This window comes from Rhea pennata, chromosome Z, assembly GCF_028389875.1.
Source record: "Rhea pennata isolate bPtePen1 chromosome Z, bPtePen1.pri, whole genome shotgun sequence".
Classification (NCBI taxonomy): domain Eukaryota; kingdom Metazoa; phylum Chordata; class Aves; order Rheiformes; family Rheidae; genus Rhea; species Rhea pennata.
The window spans coordinates 63012092-63032837 of record NC_084702.1 but is presented as its reverse complement, the minus strand read 5'-3'; the positions used below and the strand labels follow the sequence as shown (position 1 = coordinate 63032837).

Sequence of the window (20746 nt, the reverse complement as noted above, 5' to 3'; positions counted from 1 at the left end):
TTGTATCATCACAACGTGAAACCATGAAAGATTATAACAGTAAACTTGAGATAACCTGAGCAGGGACTGGTGGGAAGCTGCAGATTCTAGGAGAGGGCATGAGGGAAACAAAAACCATTTTGGTCAGCTGAATAACTGGAGGGAAGAGATGGGAAAAAGCATATCTCCAGAATATAAAGAACAGGACTATTTTTCAGTGGCTGTGAAATCCATGTTTAGCACTTAAATCAATAGCCTTGTTTCCAAAGGTAACTTGCAGCAGTTCCTAACTATCTCCTTAATGTTGAATTGCTTACAATTTAGCATCAAAAAAAGTAGGCACTTATTTTGCTGCCTAATTTTAGGCATCCACTTTCTAGACCTTTGCATACATATTTTAGGATCCAGAAGAAAGCTGAAATTTATAACAACCTCCTCCTAGACCTATATGCTACTACTGATGACACATAAGAAATACACATTTCTTTTTGGGGTATTGTTTTCCTTCCCTCCATCAACAGTAATTCACAATATAAAATAAGAAACTCACTTATATAAATGCCAACTTCTCAGCTGTGATGACGTCAGACAATACTCCAAATATATAACATCCTGTGTTTTATTTAAAAACCCTAAAACTGAGATTCACATCAGCTCTCCTCTGCAGTTCACACAGCGTTCAAATGCAAGGGTGGGGCCAACCTCTAAAATTAACATGTGAAAACCTATTTTTATAAGCAGAGCACCAACCTAGATAACACAGCTAACAACTCACGTAGCTATTAGCTCTATTTAAAAATAGAAGGATGATTACAAAGTCACATACAACCAAAAAGAATACTGAACCCCAAAGGCTTAATCTGCAGAGTGCACATGTGCATGTCCTTCACAGTTTAAAGACTACTTGATGAAATGTTTCTGAACTGAACAGAGACTTTTTTCTGTACAACTTTTCTTCTGCCGTACAAATGCATGACACACAGGAATTTTGTTGACAACATTCCTGCGGTTATTGAAAAAACATCCAGTTAAAACAAAAGAATCCCCCATCTGCTCTGCAAAGCTGCAGCAGCCCTGATCTGCAAGCAAGAGTTCATTTTACACACCTATCATTTCATGATTCTACAAATATTGTGAAACTAGCTTTTGAAATGTACCTAATGCTGCAAAGGAAACCCCTGGGAGCTCAGTCAAATTTTTGACAACAAACAGGAGGCCAGTTAAGAAAGTGTGCCAAACTCTTGTCAACAGGTAGACTTCTTACCTTGGGTAAACGTTTCCAAAAACTTGTCCTAATAGCTGAACTCGTGCCAGATAGCCCAACAGTGGGTATACAGTCATCATCTGGAACAGCAGGAATATTCTTGCAACAAATGACATGATGTCATTGCTGGGAAAATTATCTAGAAAATTCTAAACACAGGAATAATGTTACAATTATCAATGGTGACCTGATAGCATGTATTGGCTGATTTTTAATAGCTCAGTGCCAGAAAGCAGAATAAAACTAAACGATTAAAATTCCCAAATCAACTCTATAGAATATAATGTTCTCTTTCTCTCCTCCTATACCAGCAAAAAAGCACCTAATTCTTGAATATTGAAGGATAGATATCATTTTATGTTAGTATTAAAGATGTAATTATTTACTACTTCTGAATATCCTTAAATAATCAAGGTTGTGCAATAGCCACCTGATTTCTTAAGTAAATAAATTCCTATGCTCCTATTACCTATCTTATCTCCTCTATATATTAGAAAAAGTTATTTAAGTAGTAAAGTTGGATCATATGCAAGTGAGGAATGGACCATACTCTACACATAGAAACCCCTGAAAAACAGTATACATAGAACTTAGGTATCATGGAAATATATACACAGCTCCCTAATTGTTTAGTATAATTACAGACAACAAAGGTTTACCATCTATTATTTAACTGTGGATTTCACTCCATGAGATTATTTCAAGGCGCTCACCAAATCGTTTCACGGTTAAACAACAGTATTGGTTCTTACTGGCCTACAGTCACAGAAAACTTTTAAATGCCATTTTTGGGGTAAATCTTATGCAAGAAATGTGTTACATCTTGCATAAAATGAATCACATTTTGATAACTTTTGTCCTTGAAGAAGTTTAGGGCATGGCAATCAGCCTTACCTGTAGGTCGATAAGAGTTTTATAGCCTTAACAGTAGTGTTATCTGTGTGGTGCTAGCATCTAAAGAACTTCGCTGGCAAGGCCCAACATAACATTAGATTCCACACCTATTTACAATGAGGACTCCTGTCTAAAAGAACTAACATTCACTCTACATTTCTATTTTTGAGCACCTGCAACTAGTCCCGGTGATGACTGGGACTGGTGACTGCACACAAAATTCAATATACCCATAATATTTAATACTCTTCAGGATTACAGTAACTAAAGAAATTAAAGCTTTAACTGTTCATTTGTTCATTTCAGTCCTTTCTTGATCACTTTCACATTTGTTTTTAAAGAACTCCTGGCAGCAGACATGAATGCTAATAAAGTAACACTACCATTACTTATATTCTTGTGGTAGTGCCCATAAGGCACTACGCAACTGACCCGTCTGCCAGAGCGAGTCAGGAAGCAAGAAGCAGGAGCAATTTTTTCTAAATACATATTTATTAAAGGTCAAAGATTAATATATAGTGCAGTAAAATCCCTTACCTGTTCTATACATTCTTTGGATAATGGTGGGGAAGGAAAAGATGCAAAAATTATCACGCCAACATACAGATATGTTAATCCCACCAGGAAGTAAGCAACAGAGAGGTCTCTCACCTGAGGAGAAATAAAATCTTATTTTGGCCAGCACTGACATACCAAAAGATACAAAATGAAAATGTCATGAGAAGACTTCTGTTACATTAAGCAGAAGATTTACTTGAGTGGGGACTTCAAATTTGGTCCTGCATCAGGCCAGAAAGCAAGCAGATACTCCTACGTGGAGCCAGACAAGTATTATGTATCTATCTACATATAGAAAAGACAGCAAGAAACAGTTGTGTCAATAGATATGTCATTGCTAGACTCGGACATACACAAGTTACTAAACCAAAAAGCACACCCTACTTTCTTACATTCACCTACTACTTCTGAGAGGACTGGGACACAGACACAACTGTTGAACACAGAAAGCCCATCAATGCATATGTTAAGTCTCTTGTCAGGACTAAAATTTTGCAATTGAGGGCATCAACATACCCAGATGTTAGGGGTAAATCCATATTTAGGGTCCTAAATCTGTATTTAACTGTACTGTAGATATGTATGGGTTTAAAAGCTTAACTTCCATGTTCACTTCTGAAAATTTTGACTGTTTATAATGTTTCTATCACAGCAACTTCATAAAATTAATAAAGTTTGTGAGCAACATTTAGTATTACGAAATAAGCACCAAACCTATTCAAGCACATTTTGAAATTGCAGAATGAACATACATATTAGAGTGAGCTAATAGCAATGCAGTTAATGGGTTATTTTCCTCCATCATTTTTTTCCCCCAAAGACAGACACCATTTGTTTCTAGTTATTAACTAACTAGATTCTGTTTAAGCTTATACTACACTACAGGACATTTATTAGCTTTTACCAACTCATTTGCTCACCTGCTGCAAATAATCAGCTTCTTAAAGGATTACTGCTAATACCTTCGATACATGACCCTATTTTCCTTTAACTGAGGAGCAAGCCTTATTAGGTCAGACACAAGCACCAAAGTAATGAGACTACACAGCTTCCACACCAAGATTTTACGGAATCCAGCCAGCTCAAGAGGGTAGGTAAAGCTTGCTCACTTCTGTGCAAAAAACACTTAGGGAACTGCCTTATTCACACTATCTCCTTGATAAAAGCAGCACACCTTTTACCTCTCTGGGGTCTTCTGAGGGCAAGTGGTCCTCACAGAAAATATAAATATGCTGGATTACACACTGGAGGCAAACTTCAGGAGAAGAAAGCCAGTTTTTAGTAAGGAAACTGAGAGATCTCCTGTTCATTTTGCCAGTGCATTTGTCGTAGAAGACTGATGCCCTTCTCCCATCAGTCCTAAACAAACCAATGATTTTGCTAATCAGACAACTGTCTACTGTTAATGCACTCTTCCATAGCATTCCTCATACCCATGGGCAACTGTCTCCCTCCAGCTACAACCTCTTCCTGTTGCTGCCCAGTTATGCACAGCCAGTAAGTGCTTCTCCAGTCTTTACTCTCCTGATGACGGCCACTGAGTAAGGTCTACTAGGCTCCATCAGAAGTTATGCATTAAAATTTTCTTAAAATTACTCCTAGAATGTCTCCTCAATGACCTGAGAATCTGCATAGCTTTTTATATTACAGCTACATCTTCTAAGAAACCCAGCATAAAAAGTTATTTAGGAATAATGAATCTAAATATCAAAATTTTTATAGGTAGTTATGAGTAATCCTCATTAACTACAATTATTAGAGATTAATCAGGGTAAGCCCATTTTGCAGAGACAGGGACTCTCATCTCTTAAAGATAAGACTTGCACAGTTTTTCAAAATGGACCCAAGACACGCTAAAAGAATATCACCTGACAGAACCTGTTTTCACTCACCTCAAGTTAGATAGTTTAAGTAATTCCTTGTGTATAAAGACTGCAGTTTCTTATGCAAAATGCACAGTAACTCAGTTGTCATTGTACATGCTCTGCAGGTAAGCATTAGAATCAGGTGTCAAATTATCTTTGCCATGGCAAGTACTTGGAGTTATGAGGGAAAGTGATGGAAATTCATGCCACTTCCTTTGGACTAGACCTGATTAAGGGTAGACAGCTAGTATGCTATTACCTCTGATTACACTAATCAGTTCACGCTCACACAGTTTAAGAGTACTTATTTTATTCTGTAACAAAACTAAAGGCAGGGATAATTTTGATTATGTATTTTTATAACACATAAAACATGGATTTGACCTCAGGAGCTGCCATAATACAATAAACATCCTGATCTTGATTTCCGTAAGTAACAAGAAAAGCAGTAACAGCAACTTAACCTGAATTCATCTTTGCTTAAACAACCATCAGCTCCCTTGCAAATATCTTTTTCTGTATAAGAAAGAACACCAGGACATTTGCCTTTGTGCAAGTGTGTGTGTGCGCGCGTGCATGCATGTGTGTTTATCAACATCTTTTGATTACTGTTCAGGAGACCCGAGTTCATTTTCTAAAGACCTTGACTATAAATACTATTTAGACAGTATAATTCCAGATAAAACCATAGGGTACATGGAGAGAGATAATAGAATTATTTTTTAAATAACAGAGCAATAAACTTGCTTATCTATTTTAAACAAGTTTATAGCCAGATTGGGCACCACTGTGGTCAAGAACTGTCTAAATAGATACAACATTACTCTCCCTGCAGGTAAGAGTTTACATTGTAAGAATCAAACCTAACACAGAAGGTTGAAAGAAGCAAGGATAGGGGGGATCAGGGTGGAAGCAAAGAAAACATGCAGTGCACACGAAAGTCGCTAATCATAAGTGTCACAGCTTGCCACCTGCCAAGCTCTCATCAAGTGTGCCCTAAGTAATAGGCAGATTTTGAGGTGGAACTTGGAGGACGTAACAGCTACAGTTACTGCTGACCAGAGGCTATGCTGGTGAGATGTACAGGGTTTTCTGGAGGAACAGAAAATTGGGTGACTGAGGCTGGCAGCAGCAGTAAAACAAGGGCAGAAATCAGCTCTAATGATAGTATGAGTCTGATAAATCCTGTAGAGCTAACCTGAAGAGAGCTTTGAAAGTGCATGACTTCATATCACAACTCAAGAATGAGTACCCAGGCAAAGGTTAGACCTGTTGCACAGGACTGGAAGTAGTATAGTGTAGGTTCCACGGCTTGTCTACAGGTATTTCCTGTGCAATGCTGAAAAGAACAGGCAACTTTCAAGTCTTCTTTTCCCTGCTGCATGCCATGAGCATAATAGGTTTGTTTTTTTCCTCAGTGGCACAGTCGAAGTTAGTTTTTAGAGTCCCTTGTTGGGTGGAGAAGCCTTTATCAGTCCATAGTAATTATTACCATATTAGAAGAAGTACCTTTTGATTATCTCATTTCAGATTGATCAGTTTTGAAAAGACAGGTGCCACCTCTGTATTATCTCAACTGGATTCTGTGCATATTGTACAAAGGGCCTTCACTTGTTCCAGTTTCAGTTGCGAGCAATAATATCCAACTGGATGACAAAAAAGTAGTTCACTAAGATGCACGATGCTATGCACTATTTTGGCTGGAAGGAGAAGCTGATCGTAGGGTGGCATCAAGAGAAACTCACTTTATGTATACCAAGTAAACGGTATTTTTATTTTGCAGAAAGTAGAAAAAAAAGCACAGTTCCATACATTCTGCAGCTACTACCTGCACAAAAACAGGCCCTGCCCCGTTCTTCCCTGAACAGGTTCACAAACAACTGCTAGGTGATGCTAAGTGACAGCACTTAGTGCTCTCCTAGTCCTTCCTCTCATTCCTGCTCTGGACTTACATAAATGTTTGGACAGCAGTTCAGGAAAGATCACAGAAATGAATCATGTGGAAAAAATTTATATCTGTGTGTGTTTATATATACACACATATATAAATTACACTTACATATATGTACATACATATATACTCATACATATATATATGTTTCCCACACACACACTTTCTCCCACCTGGGCATGATCCTACGCAACACGCTCTAGGTGACCCTGCTTGAGCAGGGGGTTGAACTAGGTGATCTCCAGAGGTCCCTTCCAACCTCAATCATTCTGTGATTCTCTCTCGGTTAATTTGCCACCTAGACAGTTTCTAAACTAGTTCACTGTGCAGTTGCACAAACATTTATACTGACAAAGGGACAGCAGTGGGAGGAAAGAACAGGGAGAACTTTACTTAACCAGCAGTGCTACTGAACTGCAGCCTAAGAACTACGCTTACATGGTTTCTCCAGGCCACGCTGCTGATATTAGGCTTATTCTAGACTATTTGCTCATTGCTCCCTTACACCCCACACCACCATACTGGAAGAGTAGCCAGAAGACTCCTCCTCCAATGCATGTTTTAACCTTGAACAGCGATACCTCTCTGCAAACAGAATGGAAACTGCTCTTGTTCTGGATTTCTGATTCCATAAAAGGAATATAACTGTTTTTCTTACTTTTTTTACCCCCTCCCCCCAAAAGTGGTTCTTACAACCACTATTTTCACAAGTTTTATTCAAACTAAAACAGTACTCTTCCAGCTTGTCAAGTTCTATATTTTTAAAAAAAAATCCAACTGAAGTGACTTTTTAACGTTTATCCATAAAAAATGGAGTCTCCATCTGATTCCCTGTGAGATATTAATACAATGAAGACATTTTATTGATATAAAGACGTATGAAACAAATATCCTCAAAACTGTGACTTTCACAAGATTGGGAGCTGTACACATATGTAAAATTCCTAACTGGTCCAGTAGCTCAGTGAAATAATTACAAAATAATTAGTTCTTTGAGCATATCAATGCCTCATTAACACCTGTAAGACACTGTGGAGACCTAGGTGACAGGTGCCTCTACAGCTACAAACAACAAACAGGGAAATTATGAATATCTGTCTAGTGATGTTAAAAGTTATTGTGACCCAGTCTAAGCAAAGAATCTATAGCCAAATAAAGCTCCTGAAGCAACTATGCACAAGTTTGGCTTCCCATTACAAATCTTTCCTGCCACATTTGAAGGTGCTCTTCCTGTGCAATTCAAACACTTGTCTGCAGTGTTTGCTAAGGCTGACCTGGAAATCTAGCTCAAATCAGGAAGAACATTTGGAAAAGCTGATTCAAATGCAGGTAGCAGTTTCCTCATCCTTAACCCAATAAAAAGAAGTTGGAGAATATTCCAGGTGCTGCTCTTTGGAGCTCTGACTGCTTCCTCCAATGCCAGTGGAGGGGGAAAGGCCACAGGAAGAGACTTGAAGGCGACACGGAGGCATTAGGCCTCTTCTGCATATAGGACTGACTGCAGGAGCGATTGTTCCTTTAGAATTTGAAAGCCACACATAACAGGAAAGAGAACTCCTGTCTCTTTTCCACATCATAAAATTTTCTTAAGAAATCTCACTGGCAACAAATTTACTAAGTTTTCTTTCTCAAGAGCTCCATTAACCCACCGTTCAGTTGTTAAACTATTTTCAGAACTGCCCACAAAACACAAGAAGCTTTCTAGAGAAGTCATGACTCCTTTTCAGAAGGGGTCACTCTCAGCTGGCCCTCGTTTACAAGGACAAGAAAGTTACCTTGGGGTAATATTAAAGCAAAATGTCATCTCAGTACACTGGCACATAACCTGCAATTCACCTTTGAATCATCTGTACCAACTTCTGATTCAGTTAAAAATCTTTATACGTCAACATAGTTACCATTCCATCTAAGATTTTAATGAAGCTGAACAGTAGTCCAGCTAAGTAGGGGAGGAAAAACACAAGATATTTAAATTAAAAGGGTACTCTAAAACTCTAACATTGTATCATATTAACTTCATTTTATATTTTACCAGTCAAAAAAACCCTTCCTGCCTGCTTCATAAGATAGGAAGATACGAAGAAGGAATGCATTTTCATCTAAATAAGCATTACATAACATTTTCAAAGAGTAAAGAACCAGGCCAATGACCACACATTGCGGAGGTTCCCAATACAGGCTTCAACTTCAAAGATTTCCTAAACTGGGTCAAGTTTCCATACTGACCTTGACTTGAGTTGTAGCAGAAAACTGAAGCAACTCTGAAAAAAAGACGTTATCCAGATTCCAACATTAGCGTTCAGAACCCTTAACTAGAACTAGCGCTATGTTCAAAACACTCAACCATTTTTCATTCTATAATTTGTCACTTTTCTTACAGTCTTACAGAGCAGGCAGAAGGCTTGACAGTGCTGTATAATTTGGCCATTTACTGTCAGTCTGATCACAAATAATTTTGTACCCCTCTTCAGGGGTTTCATCTGAAGAAATTTGTAATGTATCTATAATCACTGGTAGCCAGTGAAAAGTATGTACAACTGCTTTCTTATCAGATCACATGAGAAATTTACATTTTCTTAAGCTATTACAGTCCCTGAATCAATTTCAAGAGAAGTAGACAAGAAAATATTAGTCTCACCTGGCAATCTAGATACATATCAGCAAAGTCTTGTGAAATTACTTACATTGTTTTCTTGATTCTTGTTATTCTGAAGAAGAGTGATGATACAATTGTGGATGAAGAAGGCAAGTGTCAGAACCCCTGTGAGCTGAGGAAACAGAATTCTAAATTCTAAGAGGGAGAAAAAAAGAGTGTTAATAACTTGCTTCTGTGAAATAATGTCAAAATACAGAGAACATATAGTGTTGGAGTCTACTGCCAGAAATGTGAATTGTCATGTTGAAAATGGGACAATATCTTGTCATTAAGCATAGTAAATAGTCAATCCAAATATATAATCATGAAGTACAAAATGCATGAGGACAGTGGTTACTATAAACCACAGTCTCAAAGAAGAGTCTCACAGGACCTCAACAATCAAAGATTATTGGGTCAACTTTATATAAAACTTTTCTTCTTCACAACAGTGTAATTAGAAAGCATTTTTGAGGCAGAAATCAGTCCCAGGGAATTGTATGTGTACCAGTCCCTGAGAATGGAGATACAGAGAAGCTATCATTTGCTCTGTGAGCATCTTTTGTTTCCTGGCATGACCAAGATTAACAAGTCAGTTATGCTACAAGAAAATTGACATCTGTAGATGTGTAAATAAGAGATGATGCTTCCAAACTAGAGCTCTATGAAAGGCAAAGGAAATTTTTGACTTATCATACTCGGCTACTACTTTTTTTTTCCCCCTCCTTCCATGGGAATATAATTGCTCTTCTTTTTATACTCAGAGCATTGTGTCCACAAGACTGTTTTTCTAGAACTGCTGTAAATATTCTGGGAGTTTATCAATGCTGTAACATTAATAAAGCACCATCTTGGCTGCTAATATATAAAGATATTAGAGTATTAAACCAATTAGAGATTCCTAAGCTAGCTCAGCTTCAGGAAAACATCCAGCAATGCATTAGTACAGTTATCAGAGTCTCACAAACCCTCGCAGATCAAACCGTACAGAGCTCCATGCAAACACATTTGGACTAGACTTCTCTAAACTGCGATGAAACCTGCAAGGGAAAGGTGCCCTAGCTAACTAACAGGAGGGCTCCTCCAGCCTGACAGAATGCACCTTCCCAAGAGCACTATGCTGGATTCACTGCATCTATAATATCTAACTAGTGTGATATGCTACCAACAGAAGTCAGAAAATGCAGGTTAGTCTTGGGCTTGTTTTCCACTACTTTAATCTAAATAATAAAAATGAAAATGACAGATGCAGAATCTCTCCCAGCACTGTGTTTTCCCTTCCACTATAACAACCAGTTGTAGCTGGATGTGTATACATCAGCTACGTGCTAACCTTGTCTGCTAGCAGTACTAGTCATATTGCCAAAATAATCAAACTACTGGATACTCTACTTCCTACAGTAATCTGTAGCACGTATGTATTGCTATAATTCATTTTATATTAGGCTGCTTAATAGAGCTTTGGACTTGAACCTCAAGACATTTAAAACCAGTCTGTTTTTTGGTTTACGTGGGTTTGTTTGTGAACCATAGTTTGGGTGAATTTTCTCCCGCATTACAAAAAATCTGCAGATACAAATTCATGCAAGGATTCCAAGACTTTGCTGGTGCATTTCACATTCAAACCTTGCTTTCAGAAAAAGGTTAGATGGGGTTTCTTAGAAAGAGGTGTCAGCAGTGTGTTGTATTTTACCTAACTTCCCTGTTTTTTTTATATATATATTTCAATTTTAGCTTTTTTGTACAGTACCACGAGCAGAGGCCAACTTTAGCACTTTATATTTCTTGATTTCATCAGCTAGTTGGAAATCAACTCGTGTGGCAAACCAACAAACTATTAACTAGAATCCAATTTCTTAAAGACTCATTTTATCCCATATTACTGTAAGACTTTGGATATTGGGAACTCTTCCCTTGCCAAGCCTTCACTCCTGAATCTATATACAGCAATTCTCCCCGTCTACATAAATCTTGCATTGGAGCAAGACCAAACATTTCAGTCTACTTACCCACTGACTTCGGGCAGCACAGGCTAGCATATTATTTCTGCCTATAGATAGTATTAAGAATAATGCCATACCAAAATAAATTAGATAATTAGCATAGATGCTAATCATCCAGTGTTTTGAAATCGAATTGTTACACTGCAAAAGTAATTTGTTAGTCCGTAAAATACACTCTAAAAGCAGACACAGTGATGGAGGTAAACAGACAACATGGACTGCACTGTTTCAGACCTTATCTATATCTATCTATATGTTCGTACAGCTGTTGCAGCATCCAGGACTTTTAGGGAATTATAGAAAACTTTCTTACATCCAGTTCATCCTCATAGCATCTATTTTGGTCTTGTGCAAAGGGATACTTGGTAAAAATCGCTTGGCTTTGAAGACAAGCCAGAGCAGACCATCATTTTCCTTCTCAGTGACATAACTGAGCTAAAGAAAATGTTTTACCAAGACTTTAATTTGTTTCTCAGTATTCAGATCTTGAAATAGGGTTCTAAAAGCCTGTCTAAGATGAGGAAGCAATGACCTTCAGCAGCCATAAAGAATTAATAAACGGAATTGATGACAGCCCTCCCCACTCAGAGATGGGAGGACGACAGACACTGGGTTATGAGCAGAATTCCTGGCCGAAAATACACAGAATACACTAAGCTGTTTATTTGGCTTATTACTTTACCAGACCAATTTAAGCTCAGCTGTAGAGCTGAATCAACCAAATGGGAGCGGTAGAAAAGAAAGCGTAACTGATGCAAGAGTAACGCAACTCTCATGTGAACACACTTAAATTGAGTGAATTTTGTATCATTTACACAGTGACTACTACCTGTAGTTTATCTACTGAGCTGGAACGCCTGTTGCCACAGAGTGTTACTGTGATTTCAACGATTAGAATAGATTCTACTGCCAGCTGTGGAACAGCTCTGATGTTTCTCTTTTGATCTTCATCTTGCTATAGTAATTTAAAATTCTTCCTAACATTCTGGTTCTCTTCTTCACTTCTAGTACTGTTTATATGACTGTGACATCTTGCACAGTGATTTGTAATACCACTAGGAGGGAAGAAGAGGAAGAGAAACTCATACTTTAAAGAAAGGAAAAATAAACATACTGGAGAGCTAATAGGCATTTAGAAATGAAGGGCTAAGAGTAAGGCCTAAAACCTGCAAGAGGCTGCGAAGTAAAGGAAAAGTATACTCATAAATCATGGTAAGCAAGCTACTTTAAGTAAGACAAAGTACAGAGAATTTTTAACACCTTTACCAGTCAGTCTAAAGTCTGTCAGTTTTTAACCACTACTGAAAGATTTGAAAACAGGGCAGCTTGAACTTTATATAATATAGGTGACATGAGGCTACGGCAAGTTCCTTTGTTACAAGATAAAAGCTGGAGATACCTCTAATGGTTGCTCCTCCTCTTGTCCAGCATTGATACTGTCTCCTAAATCAGCAACATCACTGTGAAAGGGATTCCTTGTCACTTTTTCAAAGAAGTTCTTCCTAAACTTCTAGATGTAACATCAGACAGCACCTTTTTATTCTGTTTACCTCCCAGAGGTGTTAAAAGGCAAATGAGATAGACATTTATGAATTCCTTTAAGAAGTCTAAACCCCACAATATATATTTCATTACTGCACTTTAATTATCTTACCTGGTACAAAAAATTCGTTCTCTGTAAACCAGTTGTATTCTAAATGGATCCCAAGATGAGCAGCCTTCACAGTGACAAGAAAAACTAAGTAGACAACTGAAACTGTGCCTAAACAAGACAAGAGCCAAACAAACACCATAAAGCAGTAGAAAGTATGCTTTGCTTTTTCCTTCTTCATCCTATTAACTACTAGAAGTCTAAACATTAAGGTTGGTATTATTATCACCAGGGTAGACTTAAAAAACCAGGGTAAGTCTGAATTCCTTTCTTTTAGGTCAGAAGTCAGAGAGAAGGAGCAACACACACCTATACAAGCTCTCAGTATGTTTAATGTTCTCCAAGTGCTGCACTATTGATGGGAGAAAGGGTGCCCAGTAATCCCCAGCACTGTGTAGGCAGGGAGGTCTCTAGGCAGTAAAAAAAAAAAAAAAAAAAAAAAAAAAAAAAAAAAAAAAAAAAAAAAAAAAAAAAAAAAAAAAGAGAGAGAGAGAGAGAGAGAGAGAGAGAAAGAAAAAAGAAAAGAGTTCCAGCTTCAGCTATTAGGATTTCAATCTGACATGGACACAGCTGACTGAGGAAGTGCAGGTCTTCCATTGGTGGTCCGTTAATTCCTTAACTTTTGAACCAAACGGCACAGTGAGATACCAATTAACGCTAATTGTAATTGCATTGCTAATTGTAATTTACACTGGGAGCCAAAAGCTTAATAACTACATTTGACCACTATGGATTTAAACCTTGTCTTGAACATAACCTAAACACACAGGATTTGTATTCCATCTGATGGTCCAGAGTCACCCACTAATACTTTGGCACAGCATGAGAACTACAAGTAAGATCAGAGATAGATATAAATGTCTTGCTGTGTCTGCAAGTGGGACAGATAGCATAAGATCTTGGCTCCTGTCATTTAAATAGATAGGGATAGAAGGGCAATAACTACCCAAAAACTGAAGGAAACTACATCAACAGTAATTAAGACTACTGTGATGAAACATCCCAGCTAACAATCCTGCCAGTCAGAGAACAGGTTATAAATACATGCTGATTCTTTACCTTCACTTATAAAGGTTAGAATACAGATTCAGAGAAGACACAGTTTCATTCTAGCAGTATCTCCAAGATTACAAAACAAATTAAGGACATATTTCATTTGATTACACAGAGAGGAGTCAAGGAGTTAAGTAGGGAAAAGGTTCTGTACTTGAGGATCAGGTGAACAGCTAAAATAGCCTGTAGTTTCCTAATTATTCAGCCTTCTGTAAGTGCAAAAGTCAGTATAAAAAAAAAAAAAAAGAAAAAAGAAAAAAAAAGAACCTTTCTATTACTGCAGCACCTCAAAAATTGCCTTCCTCTTTTCCTTGTACTATAAGCTTTAAGGTTTATCAAAATTAAGGCAACTTCAAACAGTTCTCGCATTACATATTAATCTGCTGAATATTAAAACACAAGATTTCTCATAACTTCAGATTAGTCCTTAAAAAAAATAGCTGCCCATGATAATATCCTTCATGCATATTTTAAAAGGAGCTATAGTTATGGCCAGGTCTCACTTCAAAAAGTATTTTCTTATTCATAATGTATCAATGCCTGATATTTTCTATATAAAAACCTCACTTTTGTACAGAAGCACTGTCACTTATCCAATTTCCTGTGTTGTATTTTCATTTGGCAGTTCCAACAGCAGATCTAAGCTCTAAGCAGGTGTCACACCAGACAAACTAGGCCCTCAGTTCCCTGTCCTCTACCTTCTCTACCATCTTCTTCTATCTTTTTCAATCAATTCTGTGCTCCTCATCTCTTTTTCCCCTCCTTTTCACCATGGGCACTATAGCCTCATACCTCTAGTTTTCCATAAACTGGGACCAACCCCATCCATCATTGATGCACTTTTACCCACCCTACCAATTCCTGCCTTGGTTTGTATCTCAAGACAGAGAAAAAAGGGCAAATGACAAGAGTTTGTCCTTCTAGCACAGAACAGACCTGGGAACAGGGAGCTGTGGCAAAGCACAGAAGCAAGTTACAGCAACCGACTAATGTTGCTACAAATTAATCAGCTGATTGGTGGCAAACAACTTCAAGTCAGAGGCAACTACTCTCTGAAAGTAACCATCTATATTGAAGCACTTACCAGATGAAGGCTATGTCTGACTGCTTGTGCCAAGTAGCATGTATCAAATGCTGCTTTGAAGTATGCATACCATAGTTTAAAAAAATCTGTTTGCGTGTTTGTGTATAATCTGTTGTAAATATCGTAGAACTTGTTTTACAGGATTATGAAGGAAGCAAAAGAAAAAAAAAATCAGCTCCTCATTAATGCTGAGATGCAAACAGAGCAGGACAGAAAGCCTGTGGGTGATTAAACAAACTAATTAATAAACCGCTCTGAGGCAGGATATCGGTTACTGGAAAACTGCTGACTAGAGTAGCTTTTAATTGTTTGTATATATTTTAACCATAATGAATCTATCTTTCAGAGTATTTGTTACCTACCTAGGACATTAAACTTTGCAAAGAAAGATGGAGACTTCAGATTTAGCAGGGGTAGAAGAATAGCAATCAGGTAAAACGGTACTGTTCGTGACTTGTCCCACCACTTCTCAAAGAGCTCAAAACTTGTATTGTTGCCAGAAAAGAATGTCATGCTCTCGTTCTGTGGGGGGTTATCTCCAGCAGCACCCGGACAAATGACTGGAACAAAGAAAAACAAAATAACCTCCGATGAAAAAATTGTTATTTGCACTTAATCTTCACAATCAAGAGCCCATAACTTCAGATAAGTGTTTTAGCAGTGTGGAATAGGACTATTCAGAAACAACCGAGCTTTATTTTTTTTTCTTTATCAGGAGTTTAGTGCTAAAATTTCACTGCTAGACTACACTGCCAGGCTACCTGCATGGTAGGCTAACAAATGCTAACGTGCTTTCAGCTGAACATTAGCAAGCAAGATGCTGATTCCTTTATAGTGTGACCTGTGGCACAGGATCAGCCTTGAAGGTCACATACCTACAACTGGTGTGTATGTGTGTGTGTGCATACAGAAGAGCCTGTATTAGTTTATGTTGCCCTGGGAACACACAAGCTGAGGACAAGAAAGCTGCTGTAATGAATAGCAGGTCTAACTCACAAACTGAAGCAAAACACCCTGTGATCTTGGTGCCTTGCTAGATACAAGCAATTCACTGCTAGACAACACAGCAGAAGCAGTTTAATATATACATCATAATGCTGCCAGAAGGAAACATCCTGTTGTGTCGGGACTCATCACCTGGACAAGTGAATGGAACAAAGAAAACCCAAAATATCTTTTGATGAAAAGGGGTTTACTTGCTTGTTGCTAATATGAGCATTTGTTTCTAAGAGATGCCTACAAAATTACATGTTGAAATATGAACCTGTCTTATTGTTCTAATTTCTTTTTTGAATCTTGGGACCCCACAATATTTCATAGCCTCCTTCCCACACTAGCTTTACACCTATTCTGTTGCAAAGGAAAAGATGTAGAAAATATCCTATCAAACTTCTTAAGAGAGACTATCATGTTACTTTACTTAGATTTCTCATTTGCTTTCTCTCCATTGCTTATATAAGGATTGTTTCACAAACCCTGAAAACTGCTTTCATTCTCACTGATCTCTTTGCTAGCCCTGAATGCCTTGCAAAGAGTCAAACACCTGCCAGCCCTTAATTTTATGCAGCAGCTGAATTAAATCTTCCAGTCACTGGAAGATGCTGTGGAATATGATTTTTTACCTCATCTCTAAGTTATACTTCCTACTGTATATGAATGGGACTGAACTACAGAAGCAAGAGAGTACAAGAGGAAGAACACAGAAGTCTTGGTGCCTAGCTGGTAAGGACTGCAGAGAAAACAGGATTCAGCATGGCTCAAATGTAAATCAACTACTTTTCAGAGTTTTCTCAACTCCCTTGCCTGATTCTGAACAGCTGCTCTCCAGAAACAATGCTGCAGCACTGTGATACCGAGCTGTCTGACTAGTTTTGTAATATTTCCCCATTCCCACATGCACCTGGGATAGAGATAATTTACTGCTACAAGACAAAGAACTACACAGCCAGTTACCATACAAAGGCACAAAGATCAGATGATGACAATATCCGAGCTCCTACCTTCATTGTACATTATTCTGTCTACTTAAGAATACTCAGCAGACCTATCTCCATTCTCAACTGTAGCATTTTGCCTTAGTCATGAATAAGCCAGCCTCTCCACAAAAGCAGGTGGACACTTGTGCAGCTTGACACTTGTTTCTTTTTGTATTCAGCATCATTAAAGCTGCAGTTACAGCATTTTTAGGAAGAATATTGCAGAGCTGTGAGGAACACACATGCCCCTGCCATGATTTTCCAAAGCAAACAGATCAGCCAAGCCTCAGTTTTGGGGTGCAAAAGTTTATATAATAATTCCACAAGGGAATTCCTCATTGTAAAACTACTGTTAGAGGTTGAACATTCATGATTTCAAAGAGCATCTAGCTAGGTACACAAGCATGTGATTTACTTTTTAAGCCTTGCATCCAACTTTTTGTTTTAATTAGGCTTGCCAAATATGTGGTTATTTCTGGAAATAAAAATTCCAGATATAAAAATTACAGTTTTTAAAAACAGGTAGCTAGCCCTTAAAATACACTGTATAACTGAAATGTGGATAAAAATCTAGGCAAGAAATCATGCTGATTTGCCTTTAAGCCCCTCCAAACAAACAGAGAAAACAATACTAATAAGCAATTCTTACCTTTGTTACTTCCATTAGTGCCAGGAACAATTTCTGTTACATTAATATCATGAACAAAGTCTGAAAAGAAGAAGAAAAAACTTAAGACAGATGCTCTACACTTGATATTAGACTGCTATCTGTTGCCTTAAGAAAAATCAGTAAAGGAACATGCCGGAATATTATGAAGACATAATACAGCACCTTGTACCCTTTACTTCCAAACAGGTATTTTTGAACTTTCATCTTAAAAACGCAGAACGTTTAACTAGGAGTCTGAAAGAATCTGAAGCTGCCTTTAAAGTTCCTGCTTATTTCCGTCTGTTTTCACATACTGGAGCTTCTTTTGACAACCCTTGGTAAGGCAGCTATAACAAAGCATTATCGGGAACATCTTTCATGACATCTGTAACGTTGTCCTGGACATGGAGGCAGAGCCTCCATTCAGACACTAATCATATTGTGGTTTTTAAAAACAGAGTCTCTATCACTTGTTTCTGAATATTGGTGACATTTTTTGAGATTGATCACTTTCCAGTACCATTGCTTCCCAGATGGTTACTTCTCCTCAATGCCATATTGTAATGAGCCTAATCACACATACACAAAGCAAAGAGTTTTCATGTTCTACCTCTAGAATATAGTGTTTTAAACTAGTCCCCCGCCCCACCCTTCACCTTCTTCTCAGCTGCCCTGTTCATTTTTAAGTCCCCACACTTCCCATCCTAGCTGCTCATTCTTGTTCCTCCAGTATACCTTTGCTTGTCCCAGGTACCCTGTCTGCAGTGTTGCATAGTAGATTAGTGAACAGATCCATCTTAAAAAGAGCCTTTTTGAGATAGAAAAAAGGTTTATGAATCCATATCCTTAGTCCATGCAGTATTTTATGTAAAAAAAAAATCCTCTACTGATTTTTCTAATCTTGTTTTGGAAGAGGCTGCTGGACTTTTTTCATGTTGTATTATAAGTAAGAGAATCTCTGGAAAAAGAGCTTAAGTCTCAACACCTACAGTCACTCTAGTACTAGTTTGTTCCAACTACCCTCCTGTGATACTTTACTGGACAACAGTTTTCTTTTTTTTTTTTTTTTTTTTTTTTTTTTTTTGCAGTTGGAAGTTTAAATCCATCAACTGATTCCTACTCTTTCTATGGTCCAGCAAATTGTTTCTACTTGTTTATTAAAGAAGCTAACAAAAGAAGCTAACACTGCCAGCTAATATTGGCAGTGACAGTACCCTGAGAAGATGCACAGGAGGTACCATTCTCATGAGCAGCACATTAAGTATTATACAAGAGAGATGCCATTCTGGGTGTCTGAATCCTTTAGGGGACTACTGCTACAAAAAGATCCATTCAGTGAGTTTATCTAGCTTAAGAGCAAAAGGCTACACACTTAGAAATGTGCTCCTAAGGCTCTCTTGAAACTCTGGCCTATGACCTCCAAAATACACATGCATAAACATGCACAATAAAACAAGAAACAGAACAAAAACATAGGATACTATGTTTTAAAAAAAGACAAGATACCATACTTTGGTTAGAGTCTTTGCATTCTGTAAACACTACCATCTCCTATAACATCCTCCCCCAGGAAACTGATTTTTTTTGTTGTTTTTGCAGAGATTTTTTTTTTTAACGATCTGGATCATGTCAAGAGCCTGATTTGCCACATGGTTGTTCAAATAGTTATACCAATGCAAACAAGGGGTAAGTGAAAGTAAGAAGTGTGAACAAGCAACTAGGCTTAGGTCAGGATTTTTTTAAGCCCATCAAAGAAAACACATTGTTAAAACTACATCAAGAAGCCTGATCATTCATATGCAATTCAGATGATTGGTATTTAAATATGTCTCTCATTAGAACTACACTTTGAAAATGTCTGGCTTTGAAAATATGCATCAGTGGATGCCCACAACTCACACTGCTACTTATTCTGATTCATCTTTTCACACAAAATAACAGAAATTTAAGATTAATAAACTGGAAAATTCGATGTCAGTGTAAAGCAAAGTCTTGATCTTTAAAAAAGATGGCTGTAACCTTAACTAAATATTAATACTTACTGTATATAAACTTTCCTGTGTTGAACAGAAAGTTAGACATAAGCACCCAGTAAACTACCATGGCTCCAACAAGTGACACCATAGAAAACAAGAGGCTTGACCATTGACCAAAGGATCCGAAATAATACTTGCAAACATCTGGGAATTCCCAGTTTGAGGTATCTAGTAAAGCTGAAGAAAATACAAAAAAGAAGATATAAAAAATGTAAAAATATCTAAACAAAAAATAACATTAAAGACTTAGATAGTAACTTCATAACAGGATTTTTTTTGTGGGGGAATATTCTGACACATTCATAGCGCTTCCTCACGCTAAGAAAACGCACTAACTTTAAAGGATAGCTCTTGTCAGGAGCACTGTTCTGTTCCAAACTGGCTGTTGCATTGGGTGCATGACTGAAGATAAAATACATTGGGCGTGTGACTGAAGGAGCTTGAAAAAGTAGACTTTTTTTGGCCATACTAAAACTCTGAGTCCTTTCAGAATCACTAGAATTAGGCATGGTCACAAATCTGCACCTAAAGCCTCCAGCAGAAGTTATGGCAGAGTAGGTCAGACCACAAACTAGTTCTCAACACCACCCTCAAATCAGTTGTCACAAGCTGGAGTAATGGCTCTTAATTGCCTTGATTCAAGTAAATCAGAGAGTAATTTTTATACAAAAGTACTACCTACAAGAGCTGCAAAATGGGTTTTGAACAATAAAAGTACATTCAAAGTAGAACTCCTGTCAGCAAGGCAACTGTCCATAGATTGTAACAGTAAATGCACAGTGTACAGATGCAGTCAGCTGTACACATTTTAGAGACAGCAATATTGCAACTTTCAGGCAGCTAAATAATGAGCATCTTGTTCCTTTTTACACAGAAACAGATTCGGACATTTTTGTCTTTGTTATACACAAACCTTAGGGCAATACAGAATACAGAGGTGGATGCAGCTATACTGTACCCTCTCCTACTATAGGATGTGCTCAGAAATACACACAGAGAACTAGATAGTGCTTATAGAAAGGCTGTGGGAACTCAAAACCCTAAGTCCTCAAACATTTAGTAAATGAGCATCTCAAACCTTGCCTGTTAGAGTTTGACTTTGGTTATAATACTTAAGTTCCAAGGAACTGAAGAATAATCTAACAAGA

The 20746-nt window shown here is 37.7% G+C and overlaps 1 protein-coding gene across 4 annotated transcripts in view; it reads right to left on the bottom strand.

Annotated features, from left to right (window-relative positions):
- The window catches only part of SLC38A9 (solute carrier family 38 member 9), a 49532-nt gene that overhangs the window by 8796 nt on the left and 19990 nt on the right, over positions 1-20746 (bottom strand). For all 4 annotated transcript variants that reach the window (XM_062599338.1, XM_062599337.1, XM_062599339.1 and 1 more), the window contains 7 exons: positions 19605-19775; positions 17563-17622; positions 15300-15497; positions 12804-12911; positions 9196-9302; positions 2675-2788; positions 1244-1392 (listed from right to left, as the gene is read on the bottom strand). In XM_062599338.1, coding sequence (XP_062455322.1) covers positions 1244-1392; positions 2675-2788; positions 9196-9302; positions 12804-12911; positions 15300-15497; positions 17563-17622; positions 19605-19775 — 907 coding nt within the window. The remainder of the gene's footprint in view (positions 1-1243; positions 1393-2674; positions 2789-9195; positions 9303-12803; positions 12912-15299; positions 15498-17562; positions 17623-19604; positions 19776-20746) is intronic.